At 55.8% G+C, this 21417-nt stretch overlaps 1 protein-coding gene across 4 annotated transcripts in view; it reads left to right on the top strand.

Annotated features, from left to right (window-relative positions):
• Window positions 1-382: 382 nt before the first annotated feature.
• SRCIN1 (SRC kinase signaling inhibitor 1) overlaps window positions 383-21417 on the top strand; it is a 47530-nt gene continuing 26495 nt past the window's right edge. For 3 of the 4 annotated variants that reach the window (XM_061360993.1, XM_061360991.1, XM_061360992.1), the window contains exons 1-3: window positions 6384-6679; window positions 9625-9908; window positions 21241-21264. In XM_061360993.1, coding sequence (XP_061216977.1) covers window positions 6475-6679; window positions 9625-9908; window positions 21241-21264 — 513 coding nt within the window. In that variant the 5' untranslated portion in view covers window positions 6384-6474. Of the gene's footprint in view, window positions 719-907; window positions 1084-6383; window positions 6680-9624; window positions 9909-21240; window positions 21265-21417 lie in introns of those variants that run through there. The other variant, XM_061360994.1, reaches the window with a different exon arrangement.

Genomic DNA, 21417 nt, shown 5'->3' with positions numbered 1-21417 from the left:
TCAGGGTGAGTTCATCAACCCCAGCCAATGCCAGCCTGGAAATGGGCTCTGCTCTTACCCTGATGCCCTGTACATGTGCATCCTCCAGGGCGGATGTGGGAGCACGGGAAGGGCTCCTTGTGCCTATAGCCCATCACCACCCCTTGCTTTGGCAGGGCAGGGAGGGGACAGTGGCAGCGCTGGTGGCTGAGCACCAGCTCCTGGCTCCCAGCCCATGTGATGTGTTTGAGGGGGCACGTTGACATTTCCAGAAGAAGGGAAGGATAAAAAACACACCCGGAGACCTACAGGGAGCTCCGAGCCGCCCGAACCAGGAGAGCCCGGAGACACGGGCATCCGAAGGGGAATCGAAGCGGGCAGTGGTGGGGGGAAGAAGTTGCTGGGATAGGGAAAGGATGTGAGGCAAAGTGCTGGCTGGGAGCCGGGAGGATGCAATGGCGGCTGGCAGAGGAGCTGTGGCACTGACTGCGAGCCATGGAGACAGCCCTGCCGCGCACCCCTCGCTAGCTTGGGGACAGCAGTGGGCACTGACGGGTACCAGGAGCCCGGTGGCAGCAGTGCACCAGCTCCGGAGCTCCTCCAGGCACCCAGCGCTGCTCCGGCTCCGCTTCCCGGTGCGGGGGATCCGGCTCTGGATGTGAGGGATCGGTGTCCGCAAGGGTTCAGCGCCGCCGGTCGCTGCGTGCGGCTTTCCTCGGGGTCAGCGCCGTGTGATAAGGTCGGTACCACCCCAGCTCGCTGCATACGTGTTTAATAACGATCCGATCCTGTATTTCATTAACACAAGCGGCTCCATCCGTCTCCTTAGATTTAACTTGACGTGTTGCTTTAAATGCCAAGCGATCAGGAAAAGCATCTTTCCCTCGGTTTAAACATATGCGATGAGATGCGTGTGTTTGTCACACAGATTTCGGAGCCCTGCTCCGAGCCGTCTCCTGGTTCCTCTCGGCTGCCTGGGTACCACCATGCTTCCTCGCTGGGCAAAGCATCCCTTTGGAGCTTCCCCTAGAGCCGTGCCGAGGCTGCGGGAGCAGGAGAGACCCGCCGAGCCCGGGGACTACAGGCTGACTCCGTTGCTCGTGGGTATGGACCAGGGGGGGCGACGTGATGGGGATGCAGGCACCAGGTGATGCTGGTCCCTCGGGGATGGTCCCAGCACCATGAAGGTGGGCTCTGTCCCCTGGGAGGTGATGGTGTGGGGCTGGGTCGGATGCTCATTGGGGTTGGGAGGAGGCAGCAGGGCTGCAGGCAGATGCTGCTGCCCTCCTTTTGCTTGACTAAACCTCGCTGCCTGGACAGCTTCTGACTGGTGCTGGTGGAAGGGCTGGGGCTCTTCCTGTGATGTGCCTTGGTGTGGGTTAAGAACTGCAAGAGAGAACAAGAGGGTTTGCTCAGTGCCAGCAGGAGGGATGGAATCTGCCTCTGGGGACGGTGCACCTCATCCTAGTGTCCCCTACAGCATCCCACTCCGAGGTGGGATGTACTGGGGAATGCAGTGCCAGCCAGGCACTGTAGGGACTGTGCGCCTCAGTGTCCTCATGCCCTGTAGAGAGGGGATGACGTGTCCCAGCAGCATCCCCATGCCATGTGCACGCAGGGTCTCTCATCAGGCTGTCAGTGAAGCATTGTCGCATCTCACTCCATGATTTCGGATTGGGAGAGGCTTTGGATGTGGGTCTGAGCAGGTTGTTTTCAGCATTCCTGATTTTTAAGTAGCTGTGACTAACCATGCTGGCACAGCGGGCTGTGGCCACCCGCCTACATGCTACCTGGGCGCTTATAAATAGGGTCTGTTCTCCACACCCCATCAGGAGCCTTCCTGAGCCCCGCCATAACACCAAACCAGCTTCTTCCAGCCTCTCCCCCGCAGCCACCAGGGCTGGCATCACCCCATCTCCTGGCAGGAATCACTCCAAAAGGCAGCTCCCCCATAATTCCAGCTTGGAGGCTGCGGGAGCAGCACTCGGTGCTGTGGCTGGACCTGCTGAGCTCCAGGCTGTGCATCCAAGCACATCACGATGGCAACAGGAGCCAAGTCTTCGGAAGAGTTGGGTCTTCCAGTGCCAAGGCAGAGATGGGCCAAGTGTTGTGCCGGGCTGAGCAGCCAGTGGTCCCCAGTGTGCCAAGCTGGGAAAAAATCCCCCTCCTGGGCGCTTTCTCATGGAGCTGAGCTCTGTGGTGACTCCAGGGGCTGGAAAAGCCATGGGTTTGGCTTGGATTCTTCCCTTAGGGATGATGGGGGGGGGTGGTTCCCCCTCTCAGCCCTGCCGTGCTCTGTCAGATGAATTAGCTCCTGATACGGTGCAGCGCGTTGAAGCTCCTGTCAGCAGCTCCCTCGGTCAGCATCGCTGCGCTGATGGCAAGAGATGAGAGGTGCTGCTGAGCTGGCTTAGAGAATCGCACCCAGTGCACTTGGCACAAGGGGCAGGAGCATCACCCCTGCACCATTTCCCTGCATGGGACGTGTCTCCCATCCTTTAACCTTCCCCTCCATCCGCTTGTTGCATTTTATCTCTGCCTTCGATCTCAGGCTCTCCGAGGTGAAAGCTTTGCTTTGTTCCCAAGCTGGAGCATCCCTTGAGCAGCAAACGGCCTCCTTGTGCCTGGCTCTTGGCTATAACCTCACAGCTGCCTGTGGCCATGGGTCAGGCTGGAGGCTCCTGCTGCCTGACCACGCTGCCCGTTCCCGTTTCTCCCGTCATGGAAGCGGTTGTGGCAGCCTTGCTCTGTTTAGTGACTCCCCTCAGTGTCTCATTAGAGAGAACAATGGTCCTGTCAGGAACATCAGGATCGTGATGTGTGTTCCCTCCTCCTCTCTACCAGCACCTCCTCACCCCCTGCAGGCTCCACAACCTCCCCATGCCTCGGCACTCCTGCTCTGCTTGCAGAGATGAGAATAAGAAATGAATCCAAAGCTCTGACTGTGAGCTCAGATGATGCCCTGCCTCCAACCCTCCATCCCTCCATCCCTCCATCCCTCCATCCCTCCATCCCTCCATCCCTCCATCCCTCCATCCCTCCATCCATCCCTCCATCCATCCCTCCATCCCTCTCTCCATCCCTCCATCCATCCCTGGAGCTGCACCACACGCAGACATGCATCTTCCCTGCCCTCTGCCACACCAAGAGTTGGTTTTGGGGCCATTTTCTTCCAGCTGGACCCAACTTCTGCTTGTAGAGGAAACCCTCATCCCTCCCCCTCTCCCACTCCCTCCCTCTGCTCTGGGCTAAGAGGAACCATCGATTTGGTGTCTTGAAGTGATGGGAATTGATTTCCAGAGCCATTTGTCTGAGCAGCTCCAGGCGGGAGCACCCAGGACCCGTGCTGTGACTTGGCTTTGCAGGAGTGTGATGGGTACAGCTGTGCCTCTGGGGCTATTCCTGAGCTGTGGCTCTGTGCCTCGGTTTCCCCCTCCTATCTGGCTCCAAAGGGGATCCCCAGGCTCAGATCTGGCTGCTTCCATCCCAGCTGCCAGGCTGTGCTTCCTCAAATCACTGCTGCCTGTACGTAGAGCACACCACAATGTGGCTTGTGTTTGTGCTGGGAAGAGCCCAGCCCCTTCCAGCCTCTCCTTTATTTGTGCCCTGCATCCCCAAGCTGTTGGCATGGCCCCAGCCATCCCCACCAAGGGCACATGGGCTCCTTTCTCCTCCCGTTCCCAGCAGGGATGCTCTCTATGCACAGAGGATGCTGCTGCCTTCAGCCTCCTGCCAGCAGTCAGAGAGGAAGCTGATGGCAGGGCAAAAATCTGCCCTTTGCCATCCTCCCTGTGCCCTCTGCCCCTCTTATTTGCCCTTGCCCAAGCATGGGAAGCTCCTTGGGGATTGATGCTTCCCATTACTGGAGTCTCCAGGTGTGCAAGGACATTTAGGGTGAAACTTCCACTTGGATGCTGTTCTTACTGCATGGTGATGGGGATGTTCCTGTCCATTGGCTGCCTTCAGAGCATCCCCTGATGCTGTTTACCAGGCCCACAACACAGGTCAGGTCACATCTGTGCTTGGTGCTGTCACCTCTGGTCACTGAGGCACTCGGGTGAGGGTAGGGATGGTTCCCAGCTTGGACCTGGCAGGAGATCCCAGGGAGATGCTGAGTCAAGGAGACAGGGTGAGGAAAAGGAAGGACTGGGGTTGGTTGATGCTTTTCAGCTGTGGTAGTGGGATGCTCGTTCTGTGTGCAGGCAGGGACACCACAACAGGAGCTGCAGGATGAAGTGGACAAGGCTGGAGGAGCTTCTTGGGTACCAGGTCCCCCGTTTGCAGATGGCAGCACGGGGACCAGCCTGGCTCATGTGCCTCATGTCAAAGGATGTGGGGATAGGGCTCTGATCCTGAGCACAAAGTGAGCAGTCGGGTGTGCTGGTCCTGCTCTTGGCACTGCTGTCCATGGGATCTAGGAAGTGAACTCCTCTCCTGTTTCCATGTGCATGTGTGGGTGTCATAACACCCGGCGAGGTGGGAAGTAGCTGCTGCTTTTCACAGGGCTGGCCAGATGGGATTTCTCCTTCGGTTTGGGATTTGACAATGACATGGGAATTTATCCGGTCTTTTCTCTGCTTCCAAAGTTAAAGGAGCTGCTTGTCAGGGCAGTGAGGTGGAGATCTGCCAGCTGCATCATCCCATGCTCCAACTGGGAAGCATCCAGGGGGGACCAACATTGCTTTGGATGGGCTCCTTGTCAGCAGCATCAGTCGGGCTGGCACTGGTGGGGTGCAGGCAGGGTGCAGGCAACATCCAGGGCACGTAGAGGCTGGGGATAGGCAGGGTCGCATCCGGACTGGCACCGTGTCCTGGCTGTGGTGCCGGTGGGATCAGCATGGCCCTGGCTGGGAAGTTCCCAATGAAATGGTCAGCGGGTGGTGCTTTATTTTCCCTTGGTTCCACTTGAATTTGGGAGTGAAAAGCACGGCAGGGAGCTGCTGAGCCCAGGCTAAGCTGGGATAGATCCTTTGGGATGGGGAGAGGAGATGGGAGAGCCACAGCCCCCATCTCCCAGGGCATGGGCATGGGGAGCTTTGTCCTGGGATGGATGTTAATGGTCCCTCATGGGTGGCTTTGGCGTTGCCTGGCTTTTCCCAGGCAGTTCGGTGCTGGGTCTCCATCATCCCGGGAGCAAGAGGAAGGAAGGGATGCTTCGGCTTTCACTCCTTGTATTGCTCACCTGGCGCTGAGTGAGGGATGAGGAGAGTGTGCAGATGCCTTCACTTCAACACCCATGTGCTCGGATGAGCCCTGGGTCTGTCCCACACCTGCCATTCCCATGGGATAAGGGCATCCATAGCCCATAGGCTCAGCTCAAACCAGGGATGTATTCCTCTGCAGATTGATTTTAAACGAGACCTGGCTCTGTAAAGCCCTGGTGATGGCTGGGTCCATTTGGCTCAGGGTGATGCTGTGGGGGGGATGACACACACACTCGTGTACCCCTTGGTGTGTCACTGCCTCATTGCTGCTCCTGGGCACAGCTTCCAAAGCAGAACACCAACACATGTGCAGCTGCAGTGCTTTTGGGCTGTGTTTGCTGGTCCCATTGTCGGGGTGAGATGGGAGCTATGGGCAGACCCCCCAGGGCACTTGGGCATCCTGAAATGAGTGCAAACAGAGCTTGGCTGTGCCAGCATCAGGGATGCCCTGGGCAGCAAACGCTTCTGAAGGTCCTTTTACCCCATCAGGTCCTAGCTTAGGTAAAGGTGTTCATTTCTGGGGTGCCCACCGCATTCGGCTGTGCGGCACAACAGCGGTTAAGTGTATCCAGAGCCATGGATGCACTTCCCAGTTGTGGCTCCGGGGCCTCTCAGCAGCACGGCAGGGAAGGGGTTAGTGCTGAGCAGAGCTCTGGGTGCTGGGCAGCCTCCGTGGGTGCTGTGCAGGCAGTGGGCTGGCAGTGCAGCAGCCGCAGCCTCTGGGAGGAAGGCGAGAGCATCCCAGAGCATCGCAGAGCTCTTCCCTCTGCCTTAATGGCCGGGTGCGGGAGAACCGCATCGCTCCGGGGGGCTTCTATTCTTTCACTTCTCTTTCTCTCGGAGCGGGCTCTCTCCTTCCCCTCGCCTCATCCCCTTCTGTACAATCGCTTTCTCGGGCTGCGTTTCATGCTCCGGTAACCGCCGCTGCTTTCACGACCCGTGTGAGCTTCGTTGCCTCATGAAGATTTATGCAACTGCAGTAATAAACTGTGTTTGAAAGATCCTCTTCGTGATAAAGCCCTGCCAAGCTGCTGGGGCAGAAGGGGGGGGGATCAGAGAGGACCGTGCCGCCGACCCTGCCGTTGTTTTTGCTCCTGTGGGGCAGCACCCGCAGGGCTTTAGGGATCTTTCCCATCCTCATCTCCCTTTGAGGGAGCAGGGCGCTGGTGGAGAGCAGCTACAAGAGCATTACCCGGGATGGAGGCGGTGGCCGCATCCTGCTAGGAGCCGGGGCTGTGGTCCCGGGACGGGTGACCCCTCTGCTGGCAGGTAAAGGGAGATGGATGAATGAATGAATCGGCAAAGGGAACCGCGCTCCCTCAACCTCCGGTTGCTCGGAGAGGGACTTGCCAGGATTTACCGTGGGATTTTGGTTGCGCTGGGAGCCCTGCGCCCGGCCAAGGAATCGCCTCCAGCCCCTGGAGCCTCGGGGGCTGCCTCCGCCGGGCCACCGAAGCAGTTTTCCGGTCGCCATGGAAGCTGTCCTGCTCCCGTGGGTAAGCGATGGGGTGGTTCGTATGCTGGGGACACCCCGCTTGGATGGGCTGGGGCAGGGATGAAAGGGGGGACCCTGGGCAGGCTTCGGCCACCGGCTCTCCCATTCTGTTGACCTACTTGGCAGCAGCCCCTGGAAGCACTTTGCAGGGATCTGCTGCTGCTGGCAGCGGGGCAGCCTGTGTGCGGGTACCACTGCTCCAGCATCCTTCATGGGATGGGCAGCCTTTGTGCGGGTACCACTGCTCCAGCATCCTTCATGGGATGGGCAGCCTGTGTGCAGGTACCACTGCTCCAGCATCCTTCATGGGATGGGCAGCCTTTGTGCGGGTACCACTGCTCCAGCATCCTTCATGGGATGGGCAGCCTGTGTGCGGGTACCACTGCTCCAGCATCCTGCATGGGATGGGCAGCCTGTGTGCGGGTACCACTGCTCCAGCATCCTGCATGGGATGGGCAGCCTGTGTGCAGGTACCACTGCTCCAGCATCCGTGCATGGGATCTGCATAGGGGGAAGAGAGACAGCTTGGTGAGAGGATTTGTTCCTGTCCATGGGAGGAGATTGGAACCGGATGATCTTATGGTCCTTTCCAACCCTAACTATTCTATGATTCTATTCTATACTTTTGGGGGGCAGGATGCAATTATCCCCTTGAGGTGAAGCCAGGAGGGATGGAACCAGATGATCTTTAAGATCCCTTCCAACCCAAACCATTCTATGACCAATGTCCTTTTCCCATGCACAGTGCCAGGGAAGCACAACCCTGTGAGGTTTAAAGTCCCTTTCCAAAGGAGCCCCTATATCCCAGTTGTTGGCTGTTATCAAATTGCCTCCTCTCACTCCAGGCTGGGATACCCGAAAGGGGAAAAAGTGGCCAACATGGGGACAGGTACACGTGTGTCTGTGGTGGCTTTTCCTCTTCTCAACTTAGTGGGGTTTATGGACCATGGGCTGCCTGATGAGGGATGTGGGAGCGGATGCAGCACAGCCGGGAGGGGAAGAACCCCCAGTGGCTTCCAGCTTTGCTCTGACCCCGGTGCAGATTGTGCAGGGCTTTTTGAATCGCCCTTTTTAGCAGTCAGCAGAGGCAGAGAGCTGGCGTGTTCCACTCTTGGAGCATGTAATTAGGGAGCAGGGATCTGCATGCTGATGCATGGGTTGGCATCGGGAGCAGGAGGAGAAGGAGCTGGGAATGTGGCCTCAGCCCAAGGATGCTACACTCAGGGCTGGGGAGGTGGCTGCAGGGAGCCAGTGTTCAAGGCCAGGTTGGATGGGGCTTGGAGCAAGCTGCTCCAGTGGAAGGTGTCCCTGCCCATGGCAGGGGTTGGGACTGGGTGAGCTTTAAGGTTCCTTTCGACCTAAATCAGCCTGGGATTCCATGATCTCGGGGTGCTTTGCACGGGGCAGACATGCCACCACGATGTGGTGATGCAGGGACCTGAGCAAAGTGATGAGGGAATGGGAGCTTTAGCTCTGGCTCAGATTCCACCTCCTGGGTAAGGGGGCGATGGTCCCCTGGCTGAGGTCCCATTTGGTGATGGAGCTGTGGGGGACGGGAGCTGGACCGGTTGTGTTTTAGAGGAGGAAAGGGATGTTCAAGCTTTGCCAAGGGTAAGGATGTCCCCATGGCATTGCTGGGAGCGTGATGTCCCTGCCTGGCTCGTAGCAAACCCCGCTGTATGACCTTGAGCAGAGGAGTTATGTCTGTAGCACACACTGGAGTCCTGTCCTACATTAAAAACACAATCAGTTGATATAAAGCTAATACGTGGTGCTGATAAATAATTAAGGGAAAAGGAAAAGTCCCCTTATGATTTGCTTAACAGGGACTTGGGAATGAAGGTGGGGGAGTGGGAGAAGGACAAGGAGAGAGATGAATAATGCATCAAGGTTAAATGGTGAGTGAAAAAGGAAAGCTGTAACGTGGTGAATCCCTGCAGTACGCTTGCTGCGGGTTGCCAAACTAGTTAGAAGCGGCAAAGGCAGCGTTGGGCATGGTGGCAACAGCCAGGACCAGCCCAGGGCTGTGTGGCACAGGCTCCAATGCCATCAGACATGATGGCATCGGTCTGGGCAAGGGGCTATGGGCTGTGGGGTGGCCCCATCCTGCAGCCAGGCAGGAGGTGCCAGGCGCTGGCAGCGTGCAGGGACTTCCAGGCATCCATCAGCGCTGGCACTGGGCACAACTTCCCAGGAAACCCACAACGTGCAGCTCATGGATTATTAGCAAAGGGATGAGTCCCTTTCCCTGTGCTGCCTGCACCCTGCCTGCACTGCTCTGCTGCTCGGGATGGGGTGAGCTGTCTGAGCGGCGTGGGATGGGATGGGATGGAGCAGAGGGTCCTGTGATGCTGCTGAGTTTGGTACCCATGGGTGCTGCGAGCAGCGGATGCAGGATGGGGTCTGATGCTATGGGGGGGGGCTCTAGCAGGACCTGGCAGGTAGGACATGGGGATCCTGCATGCTCTCATGGGCATCAGCACAGTGCAGGATGGGCAGACACCAGCATCCCCTCACTATGGCCCACCTTTCATTTTCTTTTTGGTTTGTCCATGTGTCCATGTCCCCCCCCGTCTGTCTGTGCTCTGGAGCAGTGCCTGGCTCCTGTGTCTTGTCTGTGCTGTTTCAATGACCCAGCACTGTTTTAGCCATGATTTGGTCTGACCATCGTGGTCTCGGTGGCATCCCAGCCCCTCCATCCCTCCTGCTCCCCCCCTGCCCCATCCATCTCCTGCCACCACCAGCCCCGTGCCCGCTGCCATCGCAGGGGCATAAACCCTGCACCCACCAACCCATCCCACTGAGGGATGCTCCCGCTCCCATCCAGGCTCTGCTCACCTCTAGCTTAAACCCCTCTCCCCATCCCCAAACCTCAGCACCCCACCTTTGCCCCATAGCAGTGGGGCCGGTCCTGACCCCGCTCTGCTCTCCCCCCTCCCTGTGCAGATCCCGAGAGGACGAGCACCCACATGATCTCGGCGGACGATGCCGAGTACCCGCGGGAATACCGGACCCTGGGCAACGGCACCCGGCGCTTCTCCAATGTAGGGCTGGTGCACACCTCGGAGCGCCGGCACACCGTCATCGCTGCCCAGAGCCTGGAGGCCCTCACCGGCCTCCAGAAGTCGGAGATGGAGCGCAAGAGGGATGCATTCATGGACCACCTGAAGAACAAGTACCCACAGCATGCACTGGCGCTCCGGGGGCAGCAGGAACGTATGCGGGACCAGGTACAGGGCGTCTTCTTGGGGGTGGAGGGGATGGGGACCACATCTCACCCTTTGGGGGTGGTTGGAGGAGAAGAGGCTCAATGGGGGCTTGGATGGTGCATGAAATGGGTGGCTGCTTGCAGTAGCCTGAAGGGGAGCATCCCCCGGGTGTGAGGAAGAGCACCCTCTATCCCTGGGGAGAAGCATCCTCCAGCCCTTTGGAGGAGCATCCCTCAGCCCTACTGGGGAGCACCTCCATCCTTCCCCAGGGCTGGAGGGCTCCCAGGCAGATTCATCCAGCCATTCAAGTGGATTCAATCCCACTGCTGTCAGCAGTAGTGGGGAGGAGAGGGATGTTTCTCCATGCAGAGGGGTGGGGGTGATGGCTGCAGACCCCAAACTCACCCAGAAAGGGGCAGCTGGACCCATGGGCTGGTGTTTGCAAACGCTGCTGCATGCCTGGCTCTCCTCTGTGCTATGAACCCCCCAAAATTGAAGATACTGGTGTAAAACCATGATGCGAGCAGCACAAGAGACAGGATGGATGCTTTCTGAGCTGGGGGGGTGGTCAGTGCAGCTCTGGGGGCAGATATCTCCCCCCGGCTGCCCCACAAGGTGCTGGGGGGCTGGTGAGCTCAGGAGATGCTATGGGGCAGGATGAGGTAGTGAGGAGCTGTTGCTCTACCTCAACATGTGCTGCTGTGCAGTGTGGGATGGGGATGGGTGATGCGTGCCAGGATTTGGCAACCACATCCTTTGGTTACCGGTTCCCCATGGAGTCAATCCCACCCCAAGGACCTGCTGGTCTTTTGAGCAGGACGTGTCTGGGCACCCCTGCTGAGAGTAGCAGAGCCCAAGGGTTGAGTGGTCCCCATGGCTGGGGGTGCACCCCTGGTGAGCCCATCCTGGTCTGGGTACCAGTGATGCGCCAGTGATGCTGTTGGGGCAGTGATAAATCCCCACCTAAACTGGCGCTTCTATAAGGATGCACAGGGGAGGGTGAGCACGGAGCTGCTGGAGGAAGTGCCTGGAAAGAAAACCCTTATATCATCTCCAACTAGATACCTCCCGGTGGGATGCAGGCGCCGAATCCCACAAAGAATCCAGCTTTGTAAGGAAAAGCTGGGCTTGCCGAGGCATCGGCATCGCTGTCTCCTCTGTGTTGGGGTGCACTGGGGGGGTCCTCATCCTGCAGCCCTCTCCTTGCCAAAAAGAGATCCACAGCAGCGCAGCATCCCCGTTTTGGTGAAGGGCTGTTGGCTGGTGGTGGCTTGGCCAAGATGGAGAGGTGACATTTCCAACCAGAGTGACATTTCTCAGTAAATAACCAGAAATCTTTCCCCTGTTATTGCAATGATTCAAAGGCTGGTTTGTGTGGTTTTTAATATCGGCGGCTACAAAGAGAAAACCCAGCTCCTGTTGACTCCGGGTCTGAGCTTTGTGGGGTTTTATCAAGTGAAAGGAAAACGATTTGGATTCTGGAATGATCTTGTATCCCTGGAGCCCCTTGCTCAGGGCTGTGGGTTCAGGTTGGCTCCGTTCCCCCTGCCCTGGGCATGATGCTAAGGGCTCAACTCCATCCATCAACCCAGCCACGAGCATCACCTCTTTGCAACCGGTGGGGAAAGAAAACACCCAAATCCCATTCTTCTTCTCTATTTTTTTGTTTCCTTTCCTTTTTCCCCTTATTTTCCCTGCGGGTGGTAAATAATAACAGGGAGAAAAATGCAACTAGAAAACACTGGAAACCTCAGGGGCCAACCTTTAAATGACATTGGGATGCAACACTCTGGGCCTTCCTATACCGTTTGAAGCTTGCTTTGCTATTCTAAGGGAGCCTGGCAGGTATTTCCATCCAGGCTTTGCTATTTTGTTGGGGTTTTATGTGTAATTTCAAATGCGTTTGCCAAATCAGAGGTGAAGAGAAGCGTTTCATGAATGTCAACATCCCTTTCAGCACAGCAAAGCCTGCAGCAAAACGCCATCGTTCCCGTGCTGAGGCACTGGGAAGGGAAAGCAATATTAATTTGAATCGTATGTATATATAACAGAGCAAAGGGGGAAAGAAACACAGGGAAATCATTGTACCAACACCCAACAGACTGCTAGCAAAGCTGCGGAGAAGTCCAAAGAGGCAGCGAGCTTATTTAAAACCCAGATGGGGAGAAGGCGTTAAATGGGAACGTTAACAATAAAGAGGGGAATGGGAATTGGGATGAGGTGGCGGATGGAGCATGTTGGCTCCTGGGCTTTGAGGCTGCTTTGGGGGGGAATCCTACCCTGGAAAGGGGAAATCTAGAAGGAGAGGGATGGCATGGCTGGGATTCTTATCAGTGTGCTCTGGGATGCACGGTTTGGATGGGGCCACCCTGTGGTACCCAATGCTGAATACACATATACCTATATATCTATGTACCTGTCTACCTATATACCCATATACCTATATTTATATCCCATATACCTATATATCTATATACCTATGTATCTATCCCATATACTTATATATCTATATACCTATGTATCTATATACCTATGTATCTATCCCATATACCTATATATCTATATGCCCATGTCTCATATATATCTATATGCCCATGTCTCATATATATCTATATATCTATATGCCCGTGCCATGCCTCTCCCATATACCTATATGTCTGTATACCCATATACCTATATATCCATCCCATATACCAATATATCTATATACCCATATACCTATATATCCATCTCATATACCTATATATCTATATACCCATATACCTGTATATCCATCCCATATACCTATATATCTATATACCCATATACCTGTATATCCATCCCATATACCTATATATCTATATACCCATATACCTATATATCCATCCCATATACCTATATATCTATATACCCATATACCTATATATCCATCCCATATACCTATATACCTATATACCCATATACCTATATACTTATACACCTAGGCATCTATATACCTATATCTCTATCTCATTATGTTTATATATATATATATACACACAAAGTTAATAGCACCTAAAAAAATAATTAGATGATGGTTCAAAGGGGTAACCCCATCACCCCTCCCTGCTTCCTACTAATGCCCACATTCCTGTTGGATGTGCATTTGGGATGGGGCTCTGAGGGTATGTACCAACCAGGACAACATGGTTTTAATGCAGATAAGTGATAAATCCCAGAAAAGAAGGGATTACACCCCCTCCTTTGCCTGTAAGCAGGTAAAACATCATTCAGCCCTGTCTGCTCGGGTGCCCTGCAGCTCCTAAGCTGCAGTGTGGGTTTAAATACTGCAGCGGAGCTGGAGCAGAAACGTGCCTCATTCAGGGCTACAGGAAAGTACATAAAAGCTCGGATTTTAGCTTGTCCAGCTCTGCTGCAGGAACAAAATAATAGGGAAAGGCTGGAGCCGAGTGGGAACGTGTTGGTGGCTGCCTGACAGCAGCAGATCTGCAGCTGCACAGAACAAATCCGACTTTGGAATCAATAAATACCAACCAGTGCAGATGGATGTGACCACAGAGCCAGGCCCTTGCTCTGTCCTGCGTCACCAGCACAGGCAGGGATGCGATGGGGATGCAGGCAGGGATGCAATGGGGATGCAGGCAGGATGCAGTGGGGATGTAGGTAGGGTGCAACAGGCTACGGAGATGCTGCTTTGCTGCAGGTGGCTCCGTGCCTCAGTTTCCCTGCTTGAAGCATGTGTCTTGGCTGCTTCCCCGCTCCATAGGAAGGGAGAACTTGCAGAGAACTCAGGGTCCCAGGACCCTGGGGGATCGATGAGGCTGTGCCAGTCACATTCAGGCACCCTGTGTTACAGCAGTGGTTTATGGGGTGTGTGAATGGATGTATGCACCATGCTGCCCGTACCCAGGCCTCCAGCACCTACCCCTGCCCATTGCACTCCCAATTCCCTCCAGCACTTACCTTTGCCCATTGCACTCCATTACACCCCAGCAGCCATCCCTGTCCCATTGCACCCCACCGCACCACCAGCCTCGTTGCATCCCCTGCACCCGAGCACTCACCCTTGCCCCATTGCACCCCATTACACCCCATCACCCTCCCTTGCCCCAATGCATCCCTATTGTACCCCATCGCGCCCCATTGTACCCCATTACAACCCCCATTACACCCCATCACCCGCCCCTGCCCCAATGCATCCCTATTGTACCCCATCGAGCCCCATTGCACCCCCCCATTACACCCCATCACCCTGCCCCGCCCCTTTGCCCCCTGGCCCCGCCCCCTCCGGGAGCGCGCTCCCCCTCCCGGCGGCCCGGCGCTGCTGCAGGGGGCGGCAGGTGGAGTCGCGGTTGCCATGGTGACCGCGCCCCCTATCAGGGCGGGCGCGCGGGGCCGGCTGCGGCCGCAGCGGCGGGAGGTGGTGACTCCGCTCGGCACCGCCCGCCCTCTCTTCACCCCCCCCGCCCTTCTCCGCGGCCCGCGCTGCCGATGTGATCCGAACGGAGCCGACCTGATCCGAGCGGAGCCGATCGGAGCCGAGCGGGGCCGAGCGCGCCCCGCCGGCGCTGCGGATCTCACCTGCCGCAGGTACCGGGGCCGGCGGGGCGGGCGCGGCGCATCCCTCCGGTGTCGTGGTCCCCTCCTGCATCCCGGGGTCCGCTTCCCCCCGCCCTCCCCTTGCCCAGATACCCTGGGGTCGCTCCCACCCATCCCAGCACCCCCTTCCCAAACGTCCCCTTCCGTCTGCCCCGACATCCCGGTGTTCCCCTCTCCCATTCCCATCACCAACCGGTGCTCTCGATCATGCCCTTCCCTTGGCCGCGGCGCTCATTCCCCCCTGTTTTTCCAGCCCCCCCATTCCCCCAGTTCACCCCATTTCCCCTTCGCGGGGTTCCCCCCACGTTCAAGTCCGCAGCATGGAGCTGGTGGCAGTCTGTGGGTTTCATCGCCCCTGCATTACCCTTCGGTGCAGCAGCTGGTGGGGGGGGGCTCACCCTGCTCCTCCCGGTGCACGTGGAGCCATGCAAAGCCCCCCGCGGTGCCCGTGCCAAGCCCACTGCGCAGTCCCCGTCTTCGCAGGGCACCCCTGCATTGTCACCCGTGTCCCTGTCCTTCTGCAGGGGACACCGGTCCTCTCTGCCCTTCTCAGGCTGTAGGGGGGGCAGACGGAGAGGGGCAGATGGTGGCCTGGGCATGCAGCATCCCTGCGCCGTGTGGGATCTTGTCTCACCTCCAGCTCACTTGGCCGAGCATCCTTCCCATAGGGGTCCTGCCAGCACCATGAGGACCCACCCGGCTTTGAGCCCACCCTGGCCCTTGGCTTAACAGCATGTCCCTGCAATCCCCATGGTGTGAGGTTGGCATTGTCTTGTTCTCGTGGGGGTGCTTGACTGGGCTGGGGGTCCCCCCCATAGGCACGGGGTACCTGGAACCTCTGTTTTTGCCAAACCAGTGGTGATGGAGGCTTGTGAACAGTGCCTGAAGTGAATTGGTAGGTGTGAGCTCCCTGGGGCAGTGGGAGCGAGAAGCAGGGCTCTGTGTTGTGCTTCCCAGGGTCTCATCTTGGTCTCCAGAGGTGGAGCGTGTTGTGAACCATCACAAAGTGCTGTAATGGTGGAGGAGAGCGTGTGTGCCTGTCAGGAGTAACATGAAGGAGTGTGTGTGTGTGTCCCTGGGAGCAGCCAGAGCTGTCTCTATTTGATTCTCTTATTTCTCCCCTCCTGGGAACGATCCCGGGCTGATTAAAAGAGACCTGATCCACGGTTTGGCTGGGAATCAGGTTCTCAGGAGCTGGGAGTCAGCCGAAGGTCCGGGGGTCACCCCACTTCCTGAGAAGTGGATAATGAATACGGCCGTGTTGATGACAGCAACAGCAGCCTGGTGTGGTCCAGCAGGGACATGTCCATTGCACACCCACCGGGAATCGGATCCGACTCCATCCCGGCAGCAGGTGGGATGCGCCTGGCGCGCTTCCCTGGCTGCATTTGGGCTCCCAGTGCTCCCAGTTCCTCACCGTGGTTCCCAGGAGCGCAGTGCCAGTGCTGCTGCCTGTGTGTACTCCAGCCTCTCCGGCACACACGGATGCGGGGATGTGGCCGTGTGCATCCATCCCTGCCCCTCCACTCAGTTTCCTGCTGTTCTTAACCCAAATGTGCCTCCTTCTCCAGAGGATCCGTCCTTCCTTGCTCTTGTCATGGGGTTTCTCAGGGATTGGCCATCAGGGATGAGCTTCCATGGCTTGGAGGCACCTGACGGAGGGTGGAGGTCACCCCAAAGGGGTCCAGACCCTGGTGCTGTCCCTGGCTGAGTGCAGTGGGGAGCGGATGGATGCTCGCTGCCTGCTCGCTGCCGGGTTTACCTTGCATGTCCCTATTGTGCTGGTCCACCTACGCCGTGCCGTTGCCATAGCTACTCTGCAATCTGATCTGCCCAACTTCTGCCTGCTTCCCCCCCCAAAACCTTTGGCCCTGCACCTTGGCTGTTCTTCCCATGCGCCAGCAGCGGGATGGAGGTTGGAGGGGATCCTGGTCCCTGTGCTGGGGTGCATGGCTGCTTCCTGCTCTGGCTGCTGCAGGGTATGGGCAGTGATGGCACAGAGACCTTGACCTTGGAGGCCACAGAAGGGGGATTCTGAACACCCAAACACGGGTGGTCCTCAGCAGAGCTACTCTGGGGGTGCACTGCTAGGAGCAGGCGTTGTCGATTTGCTTTGTGTTGGCATCGGGAAAGGAAGGGTCAGGAGCATAAATCCATGGACATTCCAAAGCGCTTGTGCTCTAATATCACCTGGGTGTTGTAGGTCAAGGCCATAGTCACTGATGGAGCGCTGATGAACCTCCTATGGAGAGCAGGCTGGGGGGTGTGTGCAGATGAGGGCTGGTGCAGGGTGCCAGGGGTCTGTCGGTGATACCTGCTCACTGTCACAAGCCATCTGATGCCATCTCTTGGTGCCCTTCAGAGCATCTTTGGGCTGGGGACTGGAGAGAGGTGTCATAAACCCCAAGTCTCTGCCTGAACATGCCTGAAAGACAAGCAAAACAAGCCTCTTGGTACCCTTTGCATGGTGGGGTCTGGGCTGGGTGACTCCCTGAAGCCCCTCAGAAGCCCAGGTCTGATGGGAACCATCCCCTGTGCTCCCACATCCCACCTTGTCTCTCTCCTGGGTGCTGAGATGCTCAGGTTTGAGAGGTGCTCCTGCAATAACTGCGAGGCCTCTGATGACAGTATCTGCAATGCACAGCGCCGGGGTCGCTCTTCACTCTATCAGGTTCCTGTTTGCATTTGACTCTTTATCTTGTCATTTTGCTATTTCCACTTTCATTCCCTTTCTCTTGTGCTGGAAAGCATTAAAAAAAATAAATTCCCCAACTTTAATAAGGCAAAAGCAGATTAAATTCCCTTTAGTGCTATTTTTCAAGGGGAGTTTTGTTTGTCAAGACATTGTGCCCGAGGGGGACTCCATCAGAAACGGCAGCTCCTGAAAACGGGTGAATTAAGAAGCCTCTGTCCCTCCCTTTGGTGGAGCGCACTGGAGATGCTGCCTGGTTTAGAGGGATGCATTCAGTGCTGCCTTGTTAATCACTAGCAGATCTGTGTTCTAATTGCTAACCTGGGGAAGTCTGCCTCGGTCAAGGCAGTGACTCACTTGGATTTCCTCCATTTACCTCCTGTCTTCTCCTGGGATAATCTCATAAAGACTATAAAGAATATGACTGTTAAACTCCACCATGCTCTTCAATACAACCCCCCACCTCTGGTTTTCCTCTCTTCTGCAGCACTCATGCAAGTGCATCTCTCCAAGCATTCATGTGTGCATAGGTTCCCTCATGGGTTCACAGGAGCATCTCAAGCCCCGTTTTGCTCTTGTTCCAGCTGGTAAACGTGTGCCTGCGCACACATGTGCACGTCTGTGCTTTTAGGGGGGCCCCAGTCCTCATTAGTCCATCGTTTTGCAGCATCATGGACATGACTTTCATCGCAATTATCATCTCAGCCTTTGTAATTCTCCATACCTTCTGCACAGCCCTGCTGCAAGCGAGCTGCCTGGTTTATTGCTTGTAACAAGGCTGTCGCTTCAAATCCTCTCTCAGACCATTATCTCCCTTTGATGCTTTTGAAGAGCCAGCGATATGTTAATTCTACCTTGGCCTTCTCCTCTCTGTACAAACCCTCCCTTGCCAGGCTGGCTGGATGCTGGGTTGCTTGCAGGGGAGCTGGGGCTGTCCCTGCTCTGTCCCCTGCCTTTGGGGTGGGCTGCATTGAAAGCTGGGGCTGTGCCCTATCGCTGTATGTGCTGGGGGAATGTGTCCTCTTTGCTTTGGGAGATTTGGGGTGGATGAAGGACGGGCTGGTGCAACAGCAAAGCCTGCAAGGACAGATGGAGACCTGAAAGGTGGTGTCCATCCCCTGCTTGGCCATGGTAGACAGCACCAGATTGTAGGTCCTGGACAGCCCTGCCTCTTGGCAGGGAACAGGCAGGGCAGGCAGCGCATCCCCTACCCCGCATCCAACCCATACCCAGCTCCTTTGCTTAGGGGTCCCGCATCGCTCATGGGGATGCCAGCGAAGGGGCTGGATCCAGGGACATGGGAGAGTGTTTGTGCCAAGGCATCCTGGTGTGTGCTTCAAGTCATGCAAACCAGCCCAAATTGCTTCCAGAATATTCTGGATTCCATTCCACAGCACTTTGGGGTTCAGACAAGCTCATCACCGGTTTGATGGGGAGTGGTTGTGTGCGGTGGGGATGTAATTTATGGACTTTGTGATAAGCCTGTCCAGTCATCCTAAAATAATAAATAAAATGCATACCAAGGGCTGGCAGGAGATAGGATCAGTAATATCAGGGTCTGAGGAAAATTACTGAGCCACTTCAACAGCAAAAGGAAGAGTATGGAGGAAAAAACCCAAAGTTGCACAAGGACAAAGTCAAGAGCATCCTCTCCTACCACAGACTGAGTTTGGGCCCTTTGGGGACTGGGACAGACTGGTATTGACCACTCTTCCCAAAATATATGTTGAGGCCCATTGCAGCCATTCAAAGCACAGAGGACCTGGGCGGGTGAGCATCCCTTCAGTCCATGTTTTCAGGGACCAAGCACCTCCTTGTTGCCCTCCTGGGTAGGGGGTTCTGTTGCTTCCCTCCTTGTCTGGGTGTACTGGTGGGGAGAACTGGATGCCAAAGGGGGTGAGTGTGGCAATGGGAGGGGATGAAGGCTTCCCTCCTGGCTGTGGTTTATTAAGGGTCTCTCATGCAGCATTTCCTGGGAGGCAGCATCCAAGCCTGGCCCTGGGGAGTTGGGCTGCGTGCAGCTGAGCAGCAGCAGCAGAGCCACAAAACTGCTGCCCTGTGCAGCTTAGCTGGAGCTGTTTCCCCATCAAGGCACAGCATGTCAAAGCCTTCAGGAGCTGATGCAATGCTGCTCACCTCCCTGAGACAGCGAGCTCCGAGGATGTGCTGATGCTGTGAGCTTCTACCGACACAGGGCAGTGCTGCAGTTTGGGATGTGCTCCTGTGCATGGCCAGGCAGGTACCAGTGCTGCCAGTGGGCCTTGTGCTGGTGCAGCGGGGGTGTTAATTGTAGATGTGATGGATGGAGTCGTTTAGGACCAAAAAGCATCCTGAGGCGGTTTCTGACTTCCAAGATCCTGGTGTTTTGGAAGAGCTTGATGTGCCCAGGATAGGCTTGGATCCTGCTGGTTGTTATCTAATGGTGCCTGGTAATCACAGCTCTGGGCTTCTATTTCTGGTTCTGCCTCTGAGTCACGATGTGCCCTTGGAAAAGACCTTTGTGCCTTGAGGCTCGTCTGCATGAAAACACTGCAGTTGTTTGACTTCAAACACTTTTCAAACCGTTTGGGTTTGGTTGAGGCCAAACTTTGGCTCTACGGATGTCTTGTGGAATATTAACGTGAACTGCATCTTGAACGCGGTTCAGACGAATAAGAGCATCCTGCTGGTGCTCGAGATGAGCCTAACAAGTGCATTGGTGTTTATATACCTAGGCTAGACCTGTATTTACCTTGTCAGCAGAAGGGTTAATTCCCCAACAGCCAGGCCTTGGATGAATGGTCTTGGCAGGCACCAGGGCATTGCTGGGACTGGTGGGGACAGGGAGCTTGGTATGTGTAGGGGGGTTACTTTCCATTTAAGATAATAACCCAAAATAACAAACCAGGTTTGCAGCCGTAGTGATTGTGGTGGAGAAATAACCACTGTATAAAAGCAAGGTGATAGGCGGGTGTGAGAGGGGAGAAAAGAGCAGCCGAGAACTTTGATCCCAATAAAAAGAGCGCTGGGATAAAAGCTGCTTTGTCCCCGTTTCTTCCACCCTTCCCATTATCTGCTCCTCTCAGTGCTGCCAGAAAAGCATCCCCTTCCAGCAAGGTGGATCCTCACCAGGTTTAACTTCCCTCCTGTCAAGGTCTTGTGGTGCTGTGGGAGCTGGGGTTGGCACTGGGATGGCACTGGGAGATCATCTCCAGGGTGGGATGAAGCTGCTTGTGCTGCTGCTGTGCCAAGCTCATCCCTGCTTTGCCCAAATCTCTCCTGTCCCCATCCGGTCCCCACATTGTCCACTGGGCTCCATCCTGGTTGTGTGAGCCCAGTGCTGCCCTGGGAGCGGGTCCCCAGTCTCTAACTCATATATGGGTATTGCCATGAGCTGCAGCTCTGAGCATCCTCAGCACATAGGATAGAATCATAGAACCAACTAGGTTGAACAGACCTTCAAGATCATCAAGTCCAGCCATCAGATTTGATGACCTTAAAGGTCTTTTCCAACCTACTTGATTCTCTGATCCTATTCTATCCCCTAACCCACCGGAAGGAAGCTCCCAGGCTCTGCAACGTGCTGGGCTGTAAGTGATGCCAGCTCCTGTCACTCGCTGTAGCACATTGACTTGACACCAGTGGAAACAGTGAAGAAGCACCAGAGGGAGGTGGCCAGGGCAGGGAAGGGGGATTGGAAGATCCCTTTATAAATGAACATCATCCTGGCTTCCAGCACCAGCTCCCAGGGCAGCAGCCTGACCAACACTTGGGACATGGGCACACCAGTGACTCCAGTAGCGACACTGGGCTGCCATCCCGCTCCCTGCTTTGCTTCGCTTCCCTTCCTTTGCACCCCAGTCTGCATTCAGTGCAGTCACCATCCCTGCCTGCTTGCATGATCCCGCTCCCCCTTCACCAGCCCTTAGCAGCATGAAACTTAAGGAACCCGTTGGGAGGGGATACTTGAAGCAGAAACGAGAGCAGGTTTAATGTCACTGCTTAAAGTGACCAATTCTCAGGAGGAAACCAAAAGTCAAAGCGGAATCTTAATGTTCTTTCTTTGTTTCCTTTTGTTTTTGTTGTTTGATTTTTTTTCATTAGCAACCCAACTACTGGAGCTTTAAGGTCAGTATTCCTGATTTTTCCATGCTTCTCTTTGAAATGCATGCACTTTTCCATCCTTGCCTCCTCTCTGTCTGTGTAGGGGTGGAGGGGGGTGTTTTGTTAAGGAATTCTGTGCCAAAGTGGTTTGTCCTTAGCTCAGCAGCAACTTAAGCT

The sequence above is a fragment of the Neopsephotus bourkii genome, unplaced genomic scaffold (assembly GCF_033783945.1).
Source record: "Neopsephotus bourkii isolate Nb327-2 ecotype Australia unplaced genomic scaffold, CSIRO-AGI_Nbou_v1 NB_1044, whole genome shotgun sequence".
Classification (NCBI taxonomy): domain Eukaryota; kingdom Metazoa; phylum Chordata; class Aves; order Psittaciformes; family Psittacidae; genus Neopsephotus; species Neopsephotus bourkii.
Note: the sequence above shows the minus strand (reverse complement) of the source record. Positions and strands in the feature narration are given on the sequence as shown.